We start from the raw sequence: 25,899 nt of genomic DNA on the forward strand, positions 1-25,899 counted from the left end.
AATGCATTTAACCCCTGCGGTCCACCCATCTAGCCCACTGGGGTCGGTCTTCGACTTGCTGGATCATCTGAAATAAGGTCATCATGAATGGACAGTTTATTTGAGAATAAAACCCCCAAAAAAATATTAAACATAAGTTTCTATGTTAGGTTAGGTAAAATGCACTTAAGCCCTGTGGGCAACCTACCTAGCCTGCTAGATTTAGCTTCAGATTAGTCTAATGCTGATTTCAGCTCTGAATTTGAGTTCTTTGACCTAAAAAAAACTATAATTGGATGTATCACAACATACATATTTTTTACAATTTTCTCCATATCTTTGGTGTTTATGGTCCGATTTTCGAATTTTTTTCAGTTAAAGATATCAAAATCAAATTTCCTGTCATTTGAACAAAACAACAATGGCGGTCAGACTGCCTTTTAACAGGTTTTTCGGCTATTTTATATGTTTGACATATTTCCCCATATCTTTGGTATTTTTGGTCCAATTTTAAAATTTTTTTTAAATTAACAGTTTCAAAATACTTTTTTCCCATTGTTATGTGCAACTAGTATGTAATTTACTTTAACCGTCTTCATCATACAAAATAAAACAAGGTTTATTTTCTCCAATAAATCTTTTCTTGATTTATTAAATACACTTTAAATCTACTTGTACGTATTCCAACCCACAATTTTTTGTGCTTCGCTACTTATGGATGTTGTCATCCTTGTTTAAAACATAATGGCAAGTTTTTCCTTTGTTGTACAGAAAAAACTATTTTAAGGGGAGAGTCGGATGTGCCATTTTTAAAATCCAAAAGTAAAACGCGCATGATCTCCGCCCATAAAAGAGTTAACAGCTCTAAAATTTGGCATAGCAGTTGCTTTAGTAGAGAACAATATGGAACTGTGAAGAAACGGCAGCGGAACCACCGCTCTTGCCGAAAACCTCAGTTTTCCGCCATAATTTTTTTTTGTCTATCTCGCCATAATATACAATTTTCAATAATCTGAGATAAACTTTTTTTTTTATAAAAATTTCTCTTATATTTATGAAAAAAAAAGTTTGACTCAGATGATTGAGAAATGTCTAATTTGGCAAAAAAATAAATCGGCGGGAAACGGCGTTTTTTTGCGGGAGCGGTGGTTCCACCACTGATTCTTCACAGTTCCATATTGTTCTCCACAAAAACAACTGATGTTCCGAATTTTAGAGCTGTAAAAATCCAAAAAGCAGCAGTAAGAATAATTGAAAATCTACCAAGCAGAGCTTATGCAGCTGAATATTTGAAAAGTAATGCAATTTTACCATTTGATTTAATAATCAAGTTCAACATTGCAAAAGGGGACTATCCATGAATGAGAGCACATGATTTTAAGTACCTTCCAGCATTGATTCTAAGTATTTTCTTTCAGAGTGTAAAAGGTTACCATTTATCATTACTGTATTGACGAGAAAATTTATGTTTCACAAACATACATTAATTTTGAAAATTGTGTATAATACAATTTTATGAAAAAAAAGTACTAACAAGAACAAAATTTAACTGGTCAATCGTATAATTGTCAAATGAAATAAATAGATGCTCTATTTTCAGAATTTACATTAGATAGTCTTATAGTAAATTTATGTTAAACATACCTGTCTAAATCAAGTTAGTATTTCATCACAATTTGATCTTTGTCGATTATGGTGAAATATTGCCTTTTACTATTGTTTGCCTAAATAGCCTTTTCTTGTCCCTGCATAAATGCATCAAATTTATTTATGTATATCTGAATAATGATTCTAACTTAAAAATCTAAATTAATTTCAACTGAAATAAGCTGAATTTTTATAACAGTTTATTTATAACTTGAGTAAATCTATAAGAATATGGATAGAAAATGATCTCTTTATTACTAAAGTTTTCTTTATGTTGGTTCATAAAATTTTAAAGATTCTTCTTAAAACTCATTTTAAAACGCCTTTAACTTTTTGGTTATTAAAGCTGGAAGCTTCAATTTGGATCTAATTGTGGCAGTCTTGTAGCAGTTTAAAGCGGTGTATTTATTGCAGACTTATTTTGAAGCTTAACATCATTTAAACCAACAGAAGAGTCCATGAAAGGGGGGGGTTTCATGCAACCATCTCGTAATCAATGTATAAATGGCACTTAGAATTCAAATTTTGATCTAAAATTTTGCATGAGTAATCCTTGGTAGGTCTATTTTCCCTAAATCAAACAACAAGTTGAAAAAGTAACGGCTAATGGCTCAGCCGTTTAGCTGTTTTTTGGCTAATTTTAGGGCAAGCAAATCTGTCATAAATTACGTAGGAATCAACTTTTTGAAACATATTTTTGCTTTAAATCATGTGAAATGATACAAAAAAAAAAACATTTTTAGATTTCTAGTACCAGCAACTACTGGCTAGAACCGTTTGAAAACGTTTTGGAACAGCAAATAGTATTATGTCAAGATAGGTTTCGTGATGATTTGCATTGAAAATATCCCCAAAAATGGCTAAAGTGCCATTTATACATTGATTACGAGATGGCTGCATTAAAAACTCCCCCCTTATATTAAAAACAAGCAGCTACGCCCCTAGAAGCCTCTAGGGGCACTGCACTGGTATGAGAAGGGAAAGTCGACCTCATCCTATTTTAAATTTAAGTTTCATAAGAGTTAAAAAAATATATTTTTTGGGGGAGAGGGGGGTGAAGACACCCTCTCAAAAAATAGTTTAAAACCTTCCCAGGACCTATAAGAAGCTTCACTGTAAAGGAGAACAATATCGGTTCAGCAGTTAGTGAGATCCTTTGGGACAGACAAAAAACGCTTACTACTTTATATAATAGGATAGACAATTTGGAAAACCCTTATATTCAAAAATCAGTTCTCTTCCCTTTTCTATTTCTAATTCTGTCCCCCCCCCCCCCACAAAAATAAACCATCAATGCCTCCCCAACCCTGACAAAAATATGTTTACCCCCTTATATTATTTCCATGGAACATTGCACTTACGAATAAATTTCTTTTTTAGGAGTAGATCTACTGTACCTCCATCTAGACAGTCCAGATTTAACTTTCAGTCTCCAGGAATATTTGCATTATCTAACTTTTCATACCATAAATTCTCCCCTACCCTCCAACCCTAGGTATCTAAGTTAAGTATGTTAGACTAGTGTTTTCTAACCAGAATAAAATTTTAGTATTTCTTGGACACCCTGTATTTTCATAAATATAAAGAAAAAACTGTAGGTATCTTTTAATACTCTTTTATATTTTTAAGTGACTAAAAACAGACACATAGATACAGATTTTGACTGATAACAATAATATGTGCCAAAATGACAAATTTTCACACTTTTGGGACAATCTGTGTATGTTTTGAAATAAAATAGTTTTCACTCTCTTTGGAGGGATAGGAGTTGTTTTAGTACCAAAACCTTTTCTTCATTGTTGAACTGTTAAAAGCGCATCTTTTGTTACATATACATCATTTACTGCCGAAGGTGTGATTTTTGACGTTATTTGCCTGTCCTGTGGTTTTGATGGGCACTTAGGATAGGAAGGAGTTGTTTTTATCAAGATGACTCTGAACTATTTTTATTTAGGCCATTGATTTTACTAAATTTCATTACTTAAATTTTTTGTACATCCAACAGGTTTTTGTCCAAATGAATTGAAATTTTTAAAACAAGGAAATAAAGTTAATATAATATAGATCAGGGCGTGGGTACCATTTTAATGCAGTTATACTCATAATCTAAGGGGGGGGGTAAGTTTTGCCACTTTCGCGTAATCAGTGTTGTGTGGGCTAGGTATTGATCTGAGATTATAGGTTATTTAGGATAAAAGTTTACTTTTGGGTAGTAGTTCACGGAAATTTAATCATTTTTTGAATAGGTCTCCAGGTTCAGGTGCTGCAGGCTGGAAGGTCGTTTCTGGACAGGTAATAAATTTTGGATCATGGAAAGAAAACAAAGTCATTCCTAATTAGGACAGAAGTCACTGGATATTGGTCTAAGGAAGGCTACTTATGTCCTTCATCTAACAAAATCTATCTTAAGGGAGGTGACTTATGTCCTTTGTCTGACAAATTCTTACATTAGGAAGGCTGCTTATGTCTTTCAAGTTGCAAAACTTAGCTTTTCTGTCCTTCACATAGCAAAACCTCACAAAACATAGCATTTCTGTCATTCACATAGCAAATTCTTGCAAAACATAGCAAATTCTTGCAAAACATGGCATTTATGTCCTTCACATAACAAATTCTTGCAAAACATAGCATTTATGTCCTTCACATAGCAAATTCTTGCAAAACATAGCAAATTCTTGCAAAACATAGCATTTATGTCCTTCACATAACAAATTCTTGCAAAACATAGCAAATTCTTGCAAAACATAGCATTTCTGTCCTTCACATAGCAAATTCTTGCAAAACATAGCAAATTCTTGCAAATCATAGCATTTATGTCCTTCACATAGCAAATTCTTGCAAAACATAGCAAATTCTTGCAAAACATAGCAAATTCTTGCAAAATATAGCAAATTCTTGCAAAACATAGCATTTCTGTCCTTCACATAGCAAATTCTTGCAAAACATAGCAAATTTTTGGAAAACTTAGCATTTCTGTCCTTAACATAGCATTTTGGTCCTTCACATAGCAAAATCTCACAAAACATAGGTTTTTCTGACCTTTCTCTACCAGGAGATCAGAACTAAATCAGAACACACATAACAAAAGTTTTTACATAATACATTAAGATTAATAATTATGCATTTAACTCTGCATAAATTATGATAATTCATTATTATTACCCCTCCCCCCCCCTATTTAAAATTTACCCCTGCATAAATTATGATAATTTATTATTATTACCCCTCCCCCCCCCTATTTAAAATTTACCCCTGCATAAATTATGATAATTTATGCTGAGTTAAATGTACTGTTTGAACTTCTATCTAACAGGATATGAGAACTTAATCAGAACACACATAACAAGAGTGTTTACATAGTACATTCAGATTAACAATTATTCAATTGGCCCCTTCGGGATAATCCTAGTTTAGGAGTGGACATACCCGGTATCATGAAAATTAAACCCCCCCCCCCCGGGGGTATGCATCAATTTTGACACCCGGTGTGTATCAAAATGGATACCCCCCGTATGCGTCATTTTTGACCCCGGGTAGATGTCAAAATGGACACCCCCCTATATATCAATATGTAGGGGGGTGTCCGTTTAGACATATACCGGGTGTCTAAACGGACACATACAGGGGGGGGGGGGGTCAAGTCTATTGAGGTCATGCCTCGCGCGAATTTCCTCTAGACTAAATATCATCTTTGACCCCAATTCTATTTCAAAGAGGGGAAAGGGTTGGTTAAGAGTGGTTAATACCTTCTTAAGGATTAGATAGAAGTAGCAGGAGGCTCTGATCACATATAAAAGATGATTAAAATGATAAAAATATAGGATAAAATAGTTTGGCCTTTGTTTATAAGTGTTTGATATGTGTTTTTAATGCCTGTATGGTCATATTGTAATTTGGCAAGTCTAAGTTTCCTTAAAACTTGGAGACATCTATGTGTGAATTTTTAAACTAAACAAATATTTTAACTTTTTCTTGATTTTACTCCCAATAGATGTAAGTCCATAGATAGAGAATTAATACAGACCAATAGGTGAATGAAAAAACGTGATTTTTAACATTTTTTTGACTATACTTTTAAAGTAATGTAATGGCTATAGAATAACGGCCTTTTTTGCTGTTTTCAACGTTGTTTTAACGTTAAAATCGTCAAATTTAATGCTATTTTTAAGCTAATTTAATAGGTACAGATAAAACCCGTTTTGAGAGAGTTTATAATGCTGTTTTCTTATCGTTTTTAGTGCCTTTTTTACGAAAGCGATAACTTTTTTCGTATTGCTTCGATATTAATAAAATTTTTTGTGTGTACTAGAAACTACTTAAACTAACTATGTTTAAAATTTCATTGATTTACGATGAAAAACTACCGAGTTAGGGCCATTCAAAGGGGGATCGTGATTTGAGGAGATATTTTTAGTGTCATTTAGTACCTACGGACAAACATCGCATAATTAAAGGATTTTAAAGTTAAAAATCGAGCACAAAGCATAACATATAGCGGCGATTTTCATTTGTTTGAGGAATCTACACAAAAATTTTCAGACTCCTATCTTTATTTTAATTGTTTTTTTTTGCAAAAAAAGTTAACGTTAATTTTGTTGAAAGAGGACTATCCACGAACAAGAGCACGTGATTCTAAGTACCTTCCAGCATTGATCCTGAGTATTTTCTTTCAGAATATAATAGGTCACTATTAATAATTAATATATTGACGAGAAAATTTATGTTTCACCACTTCAAGTTGAAGAAAAGTAAAAAAATGTCCACCATTTTTCGTTAAAATTCTATCAAACGTTTTGTTGAGTTCGGGGTGTCTTTAATTGTCCATGTTGTCAAATGATAAAAATTAAAAAAAGTCAAAAGCACATTTACTATATCTCATATGTATGTTTAAATTAATGTTAATATGGATTAATTTACAATCTATATAACACGAGTATTCGCATATGTATCATCAAATATCCACTTTATTAATAGAATTAGCTTCATAAAAGTTTTCAAAATCAATTAAAATACCTAAAAAAACATGGTGAAACATAAATTTTCTCGTCAATATATTAATAATATATGGTGACCTATTATATTCTGAAAGAAAATACTTAGGATCAATGCTGGAAGGTACTTAGAATCATGTGCTCTCGTTCGTGGATAGTCCTCTTTAATTGATACGAAATTTAAACGTAAATAACCTACGGACAAACATCGCATAATTAAAGGGTTTTAAAGTTAAAAATCGAGCACAAAGCATAAAAGAGCGGCGATTCTAATTTGTTTAAGGAATCTACACAAAAATTTTCAGACTCCTATCTTTATTTTAAGTGTTTTTTTTTTGCAAGAAAAGTTAACGTTAAAAATGGCTTCGCAACCGATAAATATCCGCTAGATTAGAATCAGTTCTCAGCCATACTGAAATGCATCATATTACAGACAATTTTCTCTCAATTAATAAACCTGTAATGAATAGGCTAATTATATTAACAGGACTAATTGGTACCCAAACTTTTATAACCATTAGTAACCATTGGACTGTAAGTTATATTTGGTACCCAAAGTTTTATAACCATTAGTAAACATTGAACTTTAAATTACATTGGGTACCCAAAGTATTATAACAATTTGTAAACATTGGACTGAATATTACACTTGGTACCCAAAGTTTTATAACCATTAGTAAACATTTCACAGTAAACTACACCTGGTACCCAAAGTTTTATAACTGATATCTTTACACCTAGTCTCATACAGGACTTACTCTAAATACTGGATTTTAAAGAAATATATAAAAGTTTCCTATAAAAAAGTTAAAAGAATTGTATTTAAACTTGTAAAAAAAAAAGAAAGGGATAATCCTAGTTTAGGAGTGGACATACCCGGTATCCCCCCCTCCCTATACTGATTTTTTACATCACCACCCGTCAAAAAAAAAGATTTTTGTGCTTCGCTACTTATGGATGTTGTCATCCTTGTTTTTAATTTTGTTTATCCAATAAAGATATTTGATAAAGATTGTTTGTGTGTGTGTGTTTGTGTGTGTGTGTGTGTTTGTGTGTGTGTGTGTGTTTGTGTGTGTGTGTGTGAGTGTGCGTGTGTGTGTGTGTCTATGTATGTGTATATATGATAAAGATTTACTAATGGATCTAAAGGGATAAGACAATGGCCGTTAAATTGATGTTCGTACCCATTGATGAAAGACAAAATTACCCCTTGTGTAGATGAAAATTATTGGGTGAAAAATTTGGATAACCATTAATAATTTAAGAGTACTCAAAGTTTTTTGTTGTTATATAATTTTGGGTACCAGTATAATTTAGAGTCCAAAGTCCGGGATTTAAAACTTTGGACAGTAAATTGATGTACGTACCCATTGATGATAGACAAAAATAATATCTTCTGTAGATGTAAATTATTGGTTGGTAGTTTAGACACTAATATCAGATACTTAAAAGAATCAACCAATGAAAATTTAACAAGAGTACCCAAAGTTTTTTACTAACCTTGTTATATAATTTTAGGTACCAAAGTCCCGATATTTGATGATTGAATAGTCCTATTGAAATAAAATTATTTTACTTTTATTTAAAGGGATTAGATAAACCTTATCATAAAGAGGATGTCTGTTTGTTTGTTTGTCTGTCTGTACCAAAGGATCTTGCTGAACCGATCGGGTTCTCCTTAACAGGGCCGCTACTCATAGGTCCCGGGAAGGTTTTTAACTATTTTGGGGGAGAGGCCTCTAGGGGCGTGGCCGCTAGTATAAGAAAAATTGATGTACATCCCTAATAATAATAAACAAAATGATCCCTTTTGGTTGAAATATGTGTTTCATTACTGCTAACCAACCAATTAGAATATAATAAAAAGGACAAAGCCCAATCTGTCTACTTTTGATTCCTGTGACGTCATAAAAATGAGAGATTATCAACCTCTTTTTAAGGGTTTTCTTTCCCACTTCTCCTCTCATCTCCCTCATTTTTATGACGTCATAGGAATCGAAAGTAGGAAAGATTGGGCTTCGTCTAATAAAAGTTTTTTGAGCACATAAATAAAGGAGTATGTATCTAAAACTTTGGGCACCAGTTTAATTTACAGTCCAATGTCCCCTCCCTCCCTGTTTATGATACGGATATACAAAATCATGATAACCGGTGGACCAATTTGTTTTTTTAAATTAAAGAATTTAGATAATCATTTCTTATTTATATAAAAAGTAAGGATTTGTGTATGTCTAGGTGTACCGAAGGATCTTGCTAACCACTGAACCGTTATAGTTCTCATTTACAGTGTAGCTTCTCATAGGTCCTGTGAAGGTTTACAACTATTTTGTGTAAGGGTACCACGCACCACTCTTAAAAAAAAAACATTTTATTTTCCAAATTCATCTTTTTAAAACTAAAATTCAAATCGGGCACACTTATTAAATTTAACCAACCAAAGAATTTTTTATTCAATCTTAACCAGACATATGCCATCTAACTAAAAAAGATGCATAGATTTCATTTCTGGCAACCAGAAAATCCGCAGAAATCGAATTCACGAGATCCAAAAAAGTTTCATTAAAAAAAACCTTACACCAAAAATAATAAACAATAATTATAACGACGACTTAGTTTCTTTTTCCTGTTTAATACGAATATTGAAACTAATTTTCAGGCATGCATGTTTGTTGGTATAGTACTTTTTTTAGAAACCAAAATACAGACATATATAAAACTATGAAATTGTATATTAGTCACTAGAAAGATTATATTTTTTTCTTGCTTTAAAACAACTTTTTGTACATAAAAACCCGTAATGTCTTCATTATTGACACAAACATGCATGCTGTATAGTTTTAAAAAATTTAGTCAAATAAAATACCTTATTAGAATACAAAGCAAGAAATAAAGGTTATCAACTCCCTATGAGCTTTTTGTGTTAAATAGAATTATTAATAAGAATAAGAGAGTTTCAAAAAAAAGTAAAATAACAAAATGTTAGGTGAATTGTTAATATTAAATCAATCAAAAAATGTTTTACATTCTTATAATTAATTTCAATAAAACATATATATGCTCAAGAAAGGTTATTTATAATTATGAATTTTACCAGACTAAAATATAAAAGGGGAAATAGTTTATGAAGACGACACAAAATGATTTTAAAAATTACTTATTTTTATCTTTTTTTTAATCTTTAACAATTTTAATGTTTTTATTATGTAAATATATAAAGTATTATTCAAACTTAAAGGATTTAATCTTTTTCTTTGTAATTTATATGTCAAAACAGTGTAAAAATGAAGTTCTTAATTACGAATTTTCAAATCATTAGATTTTAATACAATTTATTATAGAAATAAAGAATAATTTCAACAAAAAAAAATTGCTACAAAAAGGCTTACTGTATTATTAAACTGACTTAATTGTATAATTGCATTTATTTTGTTTATTTACCTTGAAAAATGAGTGTTTAAGTGCTGCATTGGTTAAAATCAAACCTAAAAGTGCTCTTTATTCAGTGACAGAGTGAAAAAAATATATACCTTGTTTTATAGTTTTTGATCTCTTTTTTTATATATTTTTATCTGATATGTATATCAAAATTTAATAGTATCTATTTCATTAGATATTCATACTTTGCTAAAACGTCTTGGTTACTTTTTGCACTATATTTGCTCTAAAAAGGATTCTTTACCTGACTTTTACATTTAAAATGAAAGATTTTATGCCAATTTTTGTGTTGACTGTAGAAAAAAATAATTATTTTGTTTATATGCAATTTTCTATAATAAAATGTGAGAAATGCCTTTTTTCACATGTAGGGCGAAAAAAGTAACACTGAAAATATTTTTTACGTCTTAAGCATGTCCTAAACTCAAAGATAATAAACTTTCATAAAAGATTTATTTCAGAATATGTCATTTAGGGCATAAAATTAATTTTGCAAATTAACATTGCAAATGTTTGCCAATAACTTTTAAAAATGATTTCTGCGGATTTTCTAATTTACATGGGTGTTTTCTACACATTTTCCCCTTTCTAAAAATACCTTCCTCATAAAGATCGGCTTCCGGAAAGTATATACTTTTCCAAAATGATATGTGCGGGGGGAGGGTCAATTCCCTATCCATCTCAAGTGCCCTTAGAGGCGAAGTCGCTAGTTTATTATAAATTAAAAAGATAAAGTAAAATCTTTTTTTGGAGGGGGGGAGGATATGTGTATTTTTTTATTATGTTATGTTTTGTTATGAACCTTCCCAGGACCTATGAGAAGCTACACTGTAAAGGAGAAGGATATCGGTTCAGCGGTTATCAAGATCCTTCGGTACACAAAGACAGATATACACTGATTATGTTACTTTTATATAAAGATTTGTTAATTAAGAAAATACTGTTCATAGTTATTTCTCGTATCGTATTATAAATGGCTTTCCGCGGATATAGAATGTACAATTATAAGATTAAAACTAGTTTTTTTAGCCCCGTGGTGCCGAAGGCACCGGCTAAAAAAAATGATTTTAACTAAAAAAACTAGTTTTAATCTTATGATTGTACATTTCTATATTCGTAGAAAACTGGATATAATACGATGCTAGACATAGTTTTTTCGTATTGATGAGAACCGGTTCATATCCACCGGATTCGAATGAATACGAGAAAAATCTTTATTGAATAAAAAACCCAATAGGTCCACTGGTTATCAGTATTATAAACAGGGAGGGAGGGGATATTGGACTGTTAATTATACTAGTGCCCAAAGTTTTAAATACATAATCCCTTATTTTTGTATTCAAAAACTTATGGTACTTTTATAGAAATTGTTTTTAAACAAGGATGACAACATCCATAAAAGCGAAGCTCTGAAATGGTAGGACAAACGGACATTAACACTTGTATAATGTCAGCACTGAATAATCAGAATGCGAATGTATAAGAGTCAAAGCAAAATTGTTAGTAAATTTGTTGAAAAACTGCTTGATACAGGATAATGATTATGGACATACTTACATTTTTAGGACTTGATTATAGAGTTGCTTCGCTTATAATATTGTACTTTGTTGTTCCAGGAATCAGTATACCAAAAATCAGACCAATCTGATAATTAGGTCACATACAAATTTGTTGTTAAAAATGTAAAAAAATTAACATGTTTAAAATGGACGTACGGACATTCTGGTAATGATTATAGAGTTGCTACGCTTTCTAACTAGTACCTAACTATTACAGGAATCACCATGCAAATTTTGAAATCGATAGGACAATTCTAACATGCCTAAATTAACGGAAAAAGATATTTAAAAAAGTAAAAAAAATCAACATGTTTAAAATGGACGTACGGACATTTTGGTAATGATTATAGAGTTGCTACGCTTTCTAAATCATACCTAACTACTCAAGGAATCACCATGCAAAATTTGAAATCAATAGGACAATTCTAACATGTCTAAATTAACGAAAAAAGCTATCCGTGACGGACGGATGGACAGACGGACCAACGGACGGACCGACCCTAATTATAGAAAAGCTTCGCTTTTAAAAATACTCAAAACCAACCCAAAGCTTCAATGAATTAAAGAAACCAAATTGGTCCGCTGATCCTTGCATAGAAAAAAAGTAGGTATATAAAGGGATAAGACAATGTAAAATAAATTAATGTACATGATTCACAAAATTAACCCTTCTTTAGATTACGATTAGTGGTTTAAACTTTGAAAACTCAACTTGATATAAACCAACCAAACAAAATTCTCTCAGGTCCCCAAAATTCTTATAAACATTATTAAAAAAACTTTGGGGACAAATGTAATAAACAATCCGTTGTCTCATCTCTCTCTGAGAAAAAGAAAGACAGTTAGACATCCTGTTACTTTAATATAAGAATTAATTGCACCAGTAGAAATAGAGAGAGAGGGACAATTGGCTGTTTATTACACTAGTCCCCAAAGTTTTATAATAACATTTTCCTATGACACCAACAAAATTAAGATAGATGGTCAAACATTTACCCCCCCCCCCCCCCCCCCCGGTATGCATCTATTTTGACACCCTGTATGCATCAATTTGGACACCCCGTATGCATCAATTTGGACCCGTTATGTATCAATTTGGTCACCCCAATTTTTTTGCTTTATTGCAAATAGCTTGCCTCTTTTGTGTCCATCACATGACAAGGGAAGGAGATGGTCCATTTTATTGAGCAGTCTAATCATCTCATAACTCCATTGAGGATGAAGCCTCAGCTATTCCAGGCCAAATTTCAGGCCCTATATATTAGTAACAAAATCTCCCACTAGGAGTCTCAATTTTTAAATAAAACAAGGCACAAACCTACAAACTTTCATCAATGTTAGGTAAAAAAAATGACATATTCTACACCACACACATATTAGAAAACAATTTTATTATACAATAAAGTCAGTTTAATACAAAACAACATATGGATAGTGGCAGTTGTCTAACTATATACCTCCTTATGAATAGAATATCACTTTATTATTCAACACTTTCCCCTCTTTGAAATAGAATTGGGGTTAAAGATGAATCTCAGTCCAGAGGAAATTCGCGCGCGGAATGACCTCAATGGACACTAGGATTATAAGGGGGGGGGGGTATCCATTTTGACACTTACCGGGTGTCCAAATTGTTGCATACCGGGGATGGGGGGGCGCTATATGTTTGACCCTTTATCTTTTTACCCTGTATCTTTCATTTTATACCCTGTATGCTTTAATTTTGACCCACTATCCATTGTTCATTACCCATTTGTCTGTTTTAAGCAAAAAAGTTGAGGTGACCAAATTAATATATACCGGGTCAAAATTGATGCATACCGGGGGGGGGGGGGTATATGGTTGACCCTTTATCTTTTTACCCCCTATCTTTAATTTTGTACCCTGTATGCTTTATTTTTGACCCACTATGTATTGTTCATTACCCATTTGTCTGTTTTAAGCAAAAAAAATTGGGGTGACCAAATTAATATATACCGGGTCAAAATTGATGCATACCGGGTGTCAAAATAGATGCATACCCCCGGGGGGGGGTTTAATTTTCATGATACCAGGTATCTCCACTCCTAAATTAGGATGCTGCCGGCCCCTTCTCAGTCCATCATATGACATGGGAAGGAGATTGAGGAGCATTTTATGCAGCCTAAATTCCACTATGCTATGCCACTTTTCCTAAAAGGCGTCATAGCTGGCCTCTTTTGTGTCCATCATATGACATGGGAGGTGGTGCCATGTAGGAAAAATGGCATTCTATTCTTGGGAATTTAGACTGCATAAAATTCTCCTCAACCTCCTTCCCATGTCATATGATGGACTGAAAAGGGGCCAGCTATGACGCCTTTTAGGCCCTAGAATGCAATGCCACTTTTCCTACATGACACCATAGCTGGCCTCTTTTGTGTCACAACCTCCCAGTTCTCATATCCTGTTAGATAGAAGTTCAAACAGTACATTTAACTCAGCATAAATTATCATAATTTATGCAGGGGTAAATTTTAAATAGGGGGGGGGGAGGGGTAATAATAATGAATTATCATAATTTATGCAGAGTTAAATGCATAATTGATAATCTTAATGTATTATGTAAAAACTCTTGTTATGTGTGTTCTGATTTAGTTCTGATCTCCAGGTAGAAAAAGGTCAGAAAAACCTATGTATTGTGAGATTTTGCTATATGAAGGACCAAAATGCTATGTTAAGGACAGAAATGCTAAGTTTTCCAAGAATTTGCTATGTGAAGGACAGAAATGCTATGTTTTGCAAGAATTTGCTATGTTTTGCAAGAATTTGCTATGTAAAGTACATAAATGCTATGTTTTGCAAGAATTTGCTATGTTTTGCAAGAATTTGTTATGTGAAGGACATAAATGCTATGTTTTGCAAGAATTTGCTATGTTTTGCAAGAATTTGCTATGTAAAGGACATAAATGCTATGTTTTGCAAGAATTTGCTATGTTTTGCAAGAATTTGCTATGTGAAGGACATAAATGCTATGTTTTGCAAGAATTTGCTATGTTTTGCAAGAATTTGCTATGTTTTGCAAGAATTTGCTATGTGAAGGACATAAATGCTATGTTTTGCAAGAATTTGCTATGTGAAGGAAAGCTAAACTATTTTATGCAAGATTTTGCTATGTGAAGGACCAAAAAGCTAGGTTTTGTGTGGTGAGGGGAGGCTACTTATGTCCTTCATCTTGCAAAATCTTTGTTAATGGAGACAAGTTATGCCCTTCATCTAACAAATTCTCACATAAGGGAAGCTACTTATGTCCTTCCTAGGAAGTTGACTTCTGTCCTAATTAAGGAATGACTTTGTTTTCTTTCCATGATCCAAAATTTTAAAAAATTTAGTTTGAAGAGTTAGAGTGCAACTTATAAAACAAAATATGCTTCTTTTTGAATGTTATTAATATATTTGCAGAAAAAATTAAGATCGGCCTCCAGGTTCACTCTGGACAGGTAAAAATTAACATTTTTTATTTAAAGAGTTAGAGGTACACTTATAAAACCAAATATGCGTGTTTTTGGATGTTATTACCATATTTGAAGAAAAAAATGACAATCGGCCTCCAGGTTCAGGTGCTGCAGGCCTTCAGGTTCACTCTGGACAGGTAAAAAATAAAAAATTTTATTTGAAGAGTTAGAGGTACACTTATAAAACAAAATATGGATCTTTTTGGATGTTATCATCATAATTGCAGAAAAATTTAAAATCGGCCTCCAGGTTCAGGTGCTGCAGGCCTCCAGGTACACTCTGGACAGGTAAAAATTAAAATTTCTTATTTGAAGAGTTACAGGTACACCTATAAAACAAAATATGCATCTTTTTGGATGTTATCATCATATTTGCAGAAAAATTTTAAATCGGCCTCCAGGTTAAGGTACTGCAGGCCTCCAGGTACACTCGGGACAGGTAAAAATTAAAAATTTTTATTTGAAGAGTTACAGGTACACTTATTAAACCAAATATGCATCTTTTTGGATGTTATTAACATATTTGAAGAAAAAATGACAATTAGCCTCTAGGTTCAGGAGCTGAAGGCCTCCAGGTACACTCTGGACAGGTAAAAATTAAAATTTCTTATTTGAAGAGTTACAGGTATACTTATTAAATCAAATATGCATCTTTTTGGATGTTATCATCATATTTACAGAATATTTTAAAATCGGCTTCCAGGTTCAGTTGCTGCAGGCCTCCAGGTACACTCTGGACATGTAAAACTTAAAATTTCTTATTTAGGTATTTTTTGATATTAGAGAAAAGGTTTCTAAATAGAAAATTGTTAAAATATAATAAAATAGCAAAATTTATCAAGTAAAACTTCTATTTGTGTTCCAGGCAGGCTCTGGTGGCCTCCAGGAGCCTGCAGAATAGCTAATAATCCTAAAACATAATTTTTGAATTTAGAGAAAAGGTTATGAAATAGGAAATGGTAAAATATCATTATCAAATAAAATACATATTATTTAATTTCCCTAGATGTTCTTTTGACAGGCTCAAGGTGGCCTCCATGAGACTGCTGGACAGGTTTAAAACATTAAGGGGGGGGGGGGAAGTTTTGCCACTTTCACGTAATCCGTGATTATTAGGCTAGGTATTGATGTGAGACTATAGGTTATTTGGGATAAAAGTTTACTTTTGGGTAGTACTTCACGTATATTTAATCATTTTTTTGGATAGGTCTCCAGGTTCAGGTGCTGCAGGCTGGGAGGTGGTTTCTGGACAGGTAAAAAAAAATTAAAATTTTTGTTTGAAGAGTTAGAGATCAAATTATTAAACAAAATATGCATCTTTATGGATATTATTGAAATATCAGAAGAAAAAATTAAAATTGGCCTCCAGGTTCAAGCGCTGCAGGCCTCCAGGTCCACTCTGGACAGGTAAAAAAACAAGTTTTTTATTTGAAGAGTTAGAGGTCAACTTATAAAACAGAATATGCATATTTTTTTATATTATTGACATATTTGAAGAAAAAAATTAAATCGGCCTCCAGGTTTAGGTGCTGCAGGCCTCCAGGTCCACTCTGGACAGGTAAAAAAACAAGTTTTTTTATTTGAAGAGTTAGAGGTCAACTTATTAAACAGAATATGCATATTTTTTGATATTATTGACGTATTTGAAGAAAAAAATAAAATCGGCCTCCAGGTTTAGGTGCTGCAGGCCTCCAGGTCCACTCTGGACAGGTAAAAAAACAAATTTTTAGTTGGAGAGTTAGAGGTCAACTTATAAAAAAGAATATTCATATTTTTTTATATTATGGACATATTTGAAGAAAACATTAAAATCGGCCTCCAGGTTCAGGTGCTGCTGGCCTCCAGGTCCACTCTGGACAGGTAAAAAAATAAATTTTTTTATTTAAAGAAATAGAGGTCAACTTATAAAACAGAATATTATGCATCTTTTTTTGTATTATTGACATTTTTGAAGAAAAAATTATAATCGGCCTCCAGGTTCAGGTGCTGCAGGCCTCCAGGTCAACTCAGGACGGGTAAAAAAAATAAAAAAAAATATTTGAAGAGTTAGAGGTCAACTTATAAAACAGAATATGCATTTTTTTGTTATTATTGACATATTTGAAGAAAAAATTAAAATTGGCCTCCAGGTTCACGTGCTGCAGGCCTCCAGGTGCACTCTGGGCAGGTAAAACAATCAAAATTTTTATTTTTAGAGGTCAGTTTTTAAAACAACATTAGCATCTTTTTAGATGTTACATGTATATTTGAAGAAAAAAAATAAAATTGGCGTCCAGGTTCAGGTGCTGCAGGCTTCCGGGTGAACTTTAGAGACTATTTTCAGGTATATTTCCTATTTATTAGATTTCCCTCTACTTTTTTTTCTATTCTATATTTATTTAAACCTGGTAGTTATCATATTCATTGAAACTTTTTGATGGATCCCAGTGACCGCTGTTGGCCATTGGCCAAGTAAATATCCAGGTAAATTTTGAATTTAGAGTTAAGGTATGTATTAAAAAAATGGTTAAAATAAGATAATATAGTAAAATTAATCATTTAAGGCTTCAAAATGTGTGTCCAGACAGGCTCCAGGTCCTTTAATTTCACTATATTATTATATTTTAAGTTTTGAACTTATTCTATTTCGAAATCTTTCTTCTAAATTCCAAAATAACCATTTGAGATATTCACCTAGCCGGCAACAACCAGTGTTCACCAGGAGCCAGATAAAAGTGTCACTGTCCATATAAAAAAGTAAAAATGTATGATACCTACCTACCATGTTTTAAAACAGGAAAAAAAGCAAAAATACCTGAAAATGAAAGCTTGCAGCACCTAAACTTGAAGGCCGATTTTAATTTTATCTTCAAGTATATTTATTATATCCAAAACAATGCATATTTTGTTTTTAAGTTGACCTGTAACTTTCCAGATAAAAAGACTTAATTTATACCTGTCCAGAGTGGACCTGGAGGCCTGCAGGATCTGAACATGGAGTCCAATTTTAATTTTTTCTCAAATATGTCAATAATATAAAAAAAAGAAGCATATTCTGTGTTATAAGTTGACCTCTAACTCTTCAAATAAATTTTTTTTATATTTTACCTTTCAAGAGTAGACCTAGAGGCCTACAGCACCTGAACCTTTAGGCCGATTTTAATTTTTTCTTCAAATATGTCAATAACATAAGAAAAGATGCATATTCTGTTTTTTAAGTTTTCCTCTAACTCTTTAAATAAAAAATTTTATTTTTTACATGTCCAGAGTGGACCTAGAGGTCTGCAGCACCTGAACCTGGAGACCGATTTTAATTTTTTCTTCAAATATGTCAAAAACATCAAAAAAGATGCATTTTCTGTTTTGTAAGTTGTCCTCTAACTCTTCAAATAAAAAATTTGATTTTTTACCTGTCCAGAATGGACCTGGAAGCCTGCAGCACCTGAACCTGGGAGCTGATTTAAATTTTTTCTTCAAAAATGTCAATAATACAAAAAAAGATGCATATTCTGTTTTATAAGTTGACCTCTAACTCTTTAAATAAAAAAAATTATTTTTTTACCTGTCCAGAGTGGACCTGGAGGCCAGCAGCACCTGAACCTGGAGGCCGATTTTAATGTTTTCTTCAAATATGTCAATAATATCAAAAAATATGCATATTCTGTTTTATAAGTTGACCTCTAACTCTTCAAATAAAAAACTTGTTTTTTTTACCTGTCCAGAGTGGACCTGGAGGCCTGCAGCACCTGAACCTGGAGGCCGATTTTAATTTTTTCTTCTTATAAGTCAATAATATCCATAAAGATGCATATTTTGTTTAATAATTTGATCTCTAACTCTTCAAACAAAAATTTTAAATTTTTTTTACCTGTCCAGAAACCACCTTCCAGCCTGCAGCACCTGAACCTGGAGACCTATCCAAAAAATGATTAAATATACGTGAAGTACTACCCAAAAGTAAACTTTTATCCCTAATAACCTATAGTCTCACATCAATACCTAGCCTAATAATCACGGATTACGCGAAAGTGGCAAAACTTCCCCCCCCCCCCTTTTATAATTTTTTTATTTAGATGAAAGGTTTGAGTTATGCTCCAGACAGGGTCAAGGTGGCCTCCAGGGGCCAGCTAGATAGATCTGAAGTATTTATTAATTTTTGTTTATGTATGGTTTTCCACACATATGCAAAATATAATTCTGTCTCAGATATAATATTATAGATACTCAGAATGGGGAATGCACCTGAACCTGGAGGCCGATTGTCAATTTATTTTTAAATATGATATAACATCTAAAATTACGCATATAATAAGTGAACCTCTAACTCTTTAAATAAGAAATTATAACTTTTACCTGTTTAGACTGGACCTGGAGGCCTGCAGCACCTGAAACTGGAGTCTGATTTTAATTTTAACTGCAAATATGATGATAACAACCAAAAAGATGCATATTTATTTAATAAATGTACCTGTAACTCTTCAAATAAAGTATTTTATTTTTACCTGTCCAGGGTGTACCTGGAGGCCTGCAGCAACTGAACCTGGAGGCCAATTGTCATTTTTTCTTCAATATGGCAATAACATCCAAAAAGATGCATATTTGGTTTGTACCTGTAACTCTTCAAATAAAATATTTTATTTTTACCTGTCCAGAGTGTACCTGAAGGTCTGCAGCACCTGAACCTGGAGGCCAATTGTCATTTTTTCTTAAAATATGGTAATGACATCCAAAAAGATGCCTATTTGGTTTAATAAGTGTACCTGTAACTCTTCAAATAAGAAAGGAGGGGGGGGAATGTGGTGACTCGTCACACGACATACCAGCAATTTTATTTTGGGTGCTACTCCTTTAGTTTTAGAGATAATTCGATGAAATCTTTTGGGCTGGGTCACTAATTACCCAAACTATTGGTATCTTAAAAAAAAACCGGCGGCGAGACCGCCGGCGTTTTCCGCCGCCACCAAAAAAATTTTTATTGCATTTTTCGCCGAATTAGGCAATTTGGAATCATTTGAGACCATGTTATTTTTTTCAAAAAATTTTCCCCTTACAAGCAACCCTGCGGGGGGACTTAGTCATTTTTTTCAAATTCTCGTTTATGAAGGTATATCTTAAATACAGTATGCTACTCTCTTAGTTTTAGAGATAATTGGATGAAATCTTTTGGGCTGGGTCACTAATTACCCCAACTATTGGTATCTTTAAAAAAAAAACGGCGGCGGGACCGCCGCTCCCGCTGCCCGCCGCTGTTTTCCGCCGCCACCAAAAAAAATTTTTTTATTGCATTTCTCGCCGAATTAAGCAATTTGGAATCATTTGAGACCATGTTATTTTTTCAAAATTTTTTTCTTTTACAAGCACCCCTGCTTTATTTTTTCAAATTCTCGTTAATGAAGGTATATCTTAAATACAGTATGCTACTCCCTTAGTTTTAGAGATAATTGGATGAAATCTTTTCAAATTCTCGTTTGTCAAGGTATATCTTAAATTCAGTGCTACTCCTGTGCTTTTAAAGATATTGAAACAAAATCTTTTTAGGTAGGTCAGTAAAAAAATATTTGAAAATATTTGAATAAAAAATGGCGGCGGGACCGCCGCTCCCGCCGTCCGCCGCCGCCACAAAAAAAAAAAATTTTATTGCATTTCTCGCCGAATTAGGCGATTTGGAATAATATGAGACCAAGTTATTTTTTTCAAAAATTTCCCCTTACAAGCAACCTTGCTCCCGCCATCCGCCGCCGCCGTTTTCCGCCACCGCCCCAAAAAAATTTGAAAAAATAACATGGTCTCATATGATTCAAAATTGCCTAATTCGGCGAGAAATGCAATAAAAAATTTTTTTTTGTGGCGGCGGAAAACGGCGGCGGACCGCGGGAGCGGCGGTGCTGCTGCCGTTTTTTTTGAAAGATACCAAAACTTGGGGTAATTAGTGACACAATCAAAAAGATTTCATCCAATTATCTCTAAAACTAAAGGAATAGCATACTGTATTTAAGATATACCTTCATAAACGAGAATTTGAAAGGGGAAAAATTTTTGAAAAAAATAACATGGCGGAAAACGGCGGCGGGAGCGGCGGTCTCGTCGCCGTTTTTTTAAAGATACCAATAGTTGGGGTAATTAGTGACCCAGCCCAAAAGATTTCATCCAATTATCTCTAAAACTAAGGGAGTAGCACCCAAAATAAAATTGCTGGTATGTCGTGTGACAAGTCACCACATTTCCCCCCCCCCCTTTCTTATTTGAAGAGTTACAGGTACACTTATTAAACCAAATAGGCATCTTTTTGGATGTCATTACCATATTTTAAGAAAAAATGACAATTGGCCTCATTTCCAATTCCCCCCCCCCCTTTAATTTTTACTAGTCCAGAGAGTACCTGGAGGCCTGCAGCTCCTGAACCTGGAGGCCAATTGTCACTTTTTCTTCAAATATGGTAATAACATCCAAAAAGATGCATATTTTGTTTTATAAGTGTACCTGTAACTCTTCAAATAAAATTTTTTAATTTTTACCTGTCCTGAGTATACCTGGAAGCCTGCAGCACCTGAACCTGGAGGCCGATTTTAAATTTTTCTGCAAATATGATGATAACATCCAAAAAGATGCATATTTTGTTTAATAAGTGAACCTGTAACTCTTCAAATAAAATTTTTTAATTTTTACCTGTCCAGATTTTCCCTTAAGGCCTGCAGCACCTGAACCGGGAGGCCGATTGTGAATTTTTCTGCAAATATGATAACATCCAAAAAGATGCATATTTTGTTTTATAAGTGTACCTAAAACTCTTCAAATAAAAAAATTTAATTTTTACCTGTCCTGAGTGTACCTGGAGGCCTGCAGCAACTGAACCTGGAGGCCAATTGTCATTTTTTCTTCAATATGGCAATAACATCCAAAAAGATGCATATTTGGTTTAATAAATGTACCTGTAACTCTTCAAATAAAATATTTTATTTTTACCTGTCCAGAGTGTACCTGGAGGCCGATTTTAAATTTTTCTGCAAATATGATAATAACATCCAAAAAGATGCATATTTGTTTTATAAGTGTACCTGTTACTCTTCAAATAAGAAATTTTAATTTTTACCTGTCCAGAGTGTACCTGGAGGCCTGCAGCACCTGAACCTTGAGGCCGATTTTAACTTTTTTTCTGCAGATATGTTAATAACATTCAAAAAGAAGCATATTTTGTTTTATAAATTGCTCTCTAACTCTTCAAACTAAATTTTTAAAAAATTTTTACCTGTCCAGAAACGACCTTCCAGCCTGCAGCACCTGAACCTGGAGACCTATTAAAAAAATGATTAATTTTCCGTGAACTACTACCCAAAAGTAAACTTTTATCCTAAATAACCTATAATCTGAAATCAACACTGATTACTCGAAAGTGGCAAAACTTACACCCCCCTTGATCATATTTAGTCTTCTTTTTTATCATTTTGGATCTAAAGGGATAAGACAATGGCCGATAAGTTAATACACATCCACAAATAATGATATACAAAATTACCTCTTCTGTAGATTATAATTAGTGGTTAAAAAGGTTTTTAAATTCAACTTTATGAACAACCAATCAAAATTCATCATAAATCCCCAAAGTTTTTAAGCCAAACGAATAAGGGGGGGGGGGGGGGGAAGTTTGTACACTTAAAGGAAATGAAATTCAGTATCAAAGTTTGGGAGGGACGTGTCGGCTTGTGTTTATAGTTATCAACCTAATTCTTTTTGTAAAATCTCTTATATGACTGGATGTACACGGAAAACTTTGAAAATTGAATTTCTGTACTTTCCTTCTAGGGGCTAGTGGAGCAAAAGACCCCCCAAAACACTAAAAATATTAGTTCTGAGCTTATTTTTAGAGATATCAACCTGATTTTTTTAATGAAAACTTTTTAAAAATAACTGAACTTAGTAACCATTACACATTTCATTTTGGGACTTTCCTTCTAGGGGCTTGTGGAGCAAGAGACCCCCCAAAACTAAGAATAGGAGTTCTGAGCTTATTTTTGAAGATAACAACCTGATATTTTTAAAGAAAACTTTTTTAAAATAACTGAACTAAGTAACCATCACACATTTCATTTTGGGACTTTCCTCTTAGGGGCTTGTGGAGCAAAAAACCCTCAAAACTAAGAATAGGAGTTCTGAGCTTATTTTTAAAGATATCAACCTAATTTTTTTTTATAGAAAACTTTTTCAAAATTACTGATCTAAGTGACCATAACACATTTCATTCTAGAACTTTCCTTTATGGGGCTTGTGGAGCAAGAAACCCCCCAAAACACTAAAAATATGAGTTCTGAGCTTATTTTTAAAGATATCAACCTGATTTTTTTCAAAGAAAACTCTTTTAACATAATTGAACTAAGTAACTATTACACATTTTATTTTGGGGCTTTACTTTTAGGGGCTAGTGGAGCAAAAGACCCCCAAAACTAAAAATATTAGTTCTGAGCTTATTTTTTAAGATATCAACTAGTTAAAATAACTGATCTAAGTAACCATTACACATTTAATTTTGAGACTTCTTGCGGCTTGTGTAGCAAAAAAAAAATTAATAAAGGAGTTATGAGCTTATTTTTAAAAATATCAACCTGATTTTTTAAAGAAATTTTTTTGAACATAACCATACTAAGTAACCATTACACATTTCATTTTGGGAATTTCCGTCTTTCGGCTTGTGGAGCAAAAGATCCCCCCCCCCCAAACACTAAAATATGAGATTTGAGCTTATTTTTAAATATATCTGCATGATTTTTAAAAATCTGTTGCGGCTACGTGATTCAGTTATGTGAAAAAAGTTTTCCTTAAAAAATCAGGTTGATATCTTTAAACATAAGCTCAGAACTAATATTTTTAGTTTGTGGGGGTCTTTTGCTCCACTAGCCCCTAGAAAGAAAGTCCCAAAATTAAGTCTGTAAAGGTTACTTTGTTCGATTATTTTTTAAAAGTTCTTTAAAAAAATCAGGTTGATATCTTTAAAAATAAGCTCAAAACTCCTTTTTATAGTTTTGTGGGGTCTTGTGCTCCACAAGCCCCAAGAAGGAAAGTCCCAAAATAAAATGTGTAATGGTTACTTAGTTCAGTTATTTTTAAAAAGTTTTCTTTAAAAAAATCAGGTTGATATCTTCAAAAATAAGCTCAGAACTCCTAATTTTAATTTCGTGGGGTCTTTTGCTCCACAAGCCCCTAGAAGTAAGTCTCAAAATAAAATGTGTAATGGTCACTTAGATCAGTTTTTTTTAAAAGGTTTTTTTAAAAAAAATCAGGCTGACATCTTTAAATATAAGCTCAGAACTTAGATAATCTAAGTTACTAAAACTTAAAAGAAGCCTGCAAGAAATACCACACTTTAAATGCCAATAGACCCAATGCCCCATATTTGAAGCCTTCAGCTTCAATAACAAAAAAGTTGTAGGTATTTCAAAATGACATTTATGTACAATGAAACTTTTGAAAGATTTCCGTTGCTCATAATAGAAAAAATCAATATTGAATAACGTCGCCTAGACACAAAATTATAACCTTATCTTGTCAAAAACTTAGACTGCTGGTAACTGATTACATTTTTACAATAAAAACAACACATATTAAATTTAAAATCTTAGAGAAAATTCGGTTTAAATTTCTAACATGAGCAATGAAAATCTTACATAAAATGTCATTTTAAAATGCCGAGAGCTTTTTTGTTATTGAAGCTAAAGGCTTCAAATTTTGGGTATTGGGTCTACTTGTGGCATGGCAGTCTTTCAGCAGTTAACGCGTGGTATTTCTTGCAGGCTTCCTTTAAAACGAGAATACTCTCCCCAAAATAGTTATAAACCTTATTAGGACCTATGTAAAGGAGAACCATATCTATTCAGTGTTTAGTGAGATCCTTCGGTACAGACAGACAAACATCATGTTACTTTATAGTAAGGATTATATATATAAGTGTGTATACTGAAAGGAATAATGAAAGGATATGTAGGTTAAATGCATTTGTGGCTGTAGGTATCAACCAATCTGGAAGACAAGAACAAGCCACTACATTTGTCCGCGGCCAGGCAAGGCGACAACAAGCATCATCAACAGTACCCGAGGCTGTATCAAGATCAGTTAAAAGTTCTGCTAATAGTGCATATGAATCATCAAAACCTGCTGTTATTACAAAGAAGTATGTTAAAGCTGCTACTACTTCTGATACAAGTACTTCTTCTAAACCATCAGCCATCAAAAAGTCAAAGTGAGTGAAAGGGTTAAAAAGGGAAATTCGTCAGCGAGGAATGCGAACATTTACATATCGACTCATCCTAAAACCTTTCATCTATTATTTTGCATCCTTAAAAAGTAAATTAAGCACATAAAAACAATAATTTTATATTTTTATTCTGATGACTTTTTGAAAATTTAAGCATGTTAGAACTGTCCTATCATTTTAAAACTTTGAAAGTTAGGTACGAAGTAGAAAGCATAGCAACTCTATAATTGTTACCAGAAAATCTGTAGGGGCATTTAAAACATGCGAATTTTTAACTTTATTTTGACAACAGTTTATGCATGATTATTATTAAAAGACAAGTTGTTGTTAATTCCTAACTTTTTTAGATCGTTTTTTGTGTACTTGTTAGAATTATCCTATGATGTTTCTTATGACAGTTATGTCAATGTAGAAAGCGTAACAACTATATTATATAATCTTTACCAGAAAGTCAGTACATCTATTTAAAACATGCTTTGTGAGTTTTTTGGCTGCTATTAAAGATAGACAGCTGAAAGTTTTAGTCAAGATTCCTATTATATGTGTGTATCTACCCTATATATTTTTATTGTCCGTCTGTCTGTCGGTCATGC

At 32.8% G+C, this 25,899-nt stretch overlaps 1 protein-coding gene across 22 annotated transcripts in view; it reads left to right on the forward strand.

Moving 5' to 3' along the window:
- LOC145329180 (uncharacterized) overlaps window positions 1-25,899 on the forward strand; it is a 201,103-nt gene that overhangs the window by 123,240 nt on the left and 51,964 nt on the right. For 15 of the 22 annotated variants that reach the window (XR_013882831.1, XR_013882833.1, XR_013882818.1 and 12 more), the window contains 2 exons: window positions 3,007-3,060; window positions 25,058-25,291. The exons of 3 other annotated variants lie outside the window; for them this stretch is intronic. Coding sequence is in view for 14 of the 19 variants with exons in the window: in XM_080173217.1 (XP_080029343.1) it covers window positions 3,007-3,060; window positions 25,058-25,291 (288 nt within the window). In the remaining 5 variants the exon portion in view is untranslated. Of the gene's footprint in view, window positions 1-3,006; window positions 3,061-25,036; window positions 25,292-25,899 lie in introns of all 22 variants that reach the window. 4 more of the 22 variants (XM_080173272.1, XM_080173279.1, XM_080173314.1 and 1 more) reach the window with 2 other exon arrangements.

Source organism: Acartia tonsa, chromosome 1 (genome assembly GCF_053477335.1).
Source record: "Acartia tonsa isolate MP-2025a chromosome 1, ASM5347733v1, whole genome shotgun sequence".
In the NCBI taxonomy this organism is placed as follows: domain Eukaryota; kingdom Metazoa; phylum Arthropoda; class Copepoda; order Calanoida; family Acartiidae; genus Acartia; species Acartia tonsa.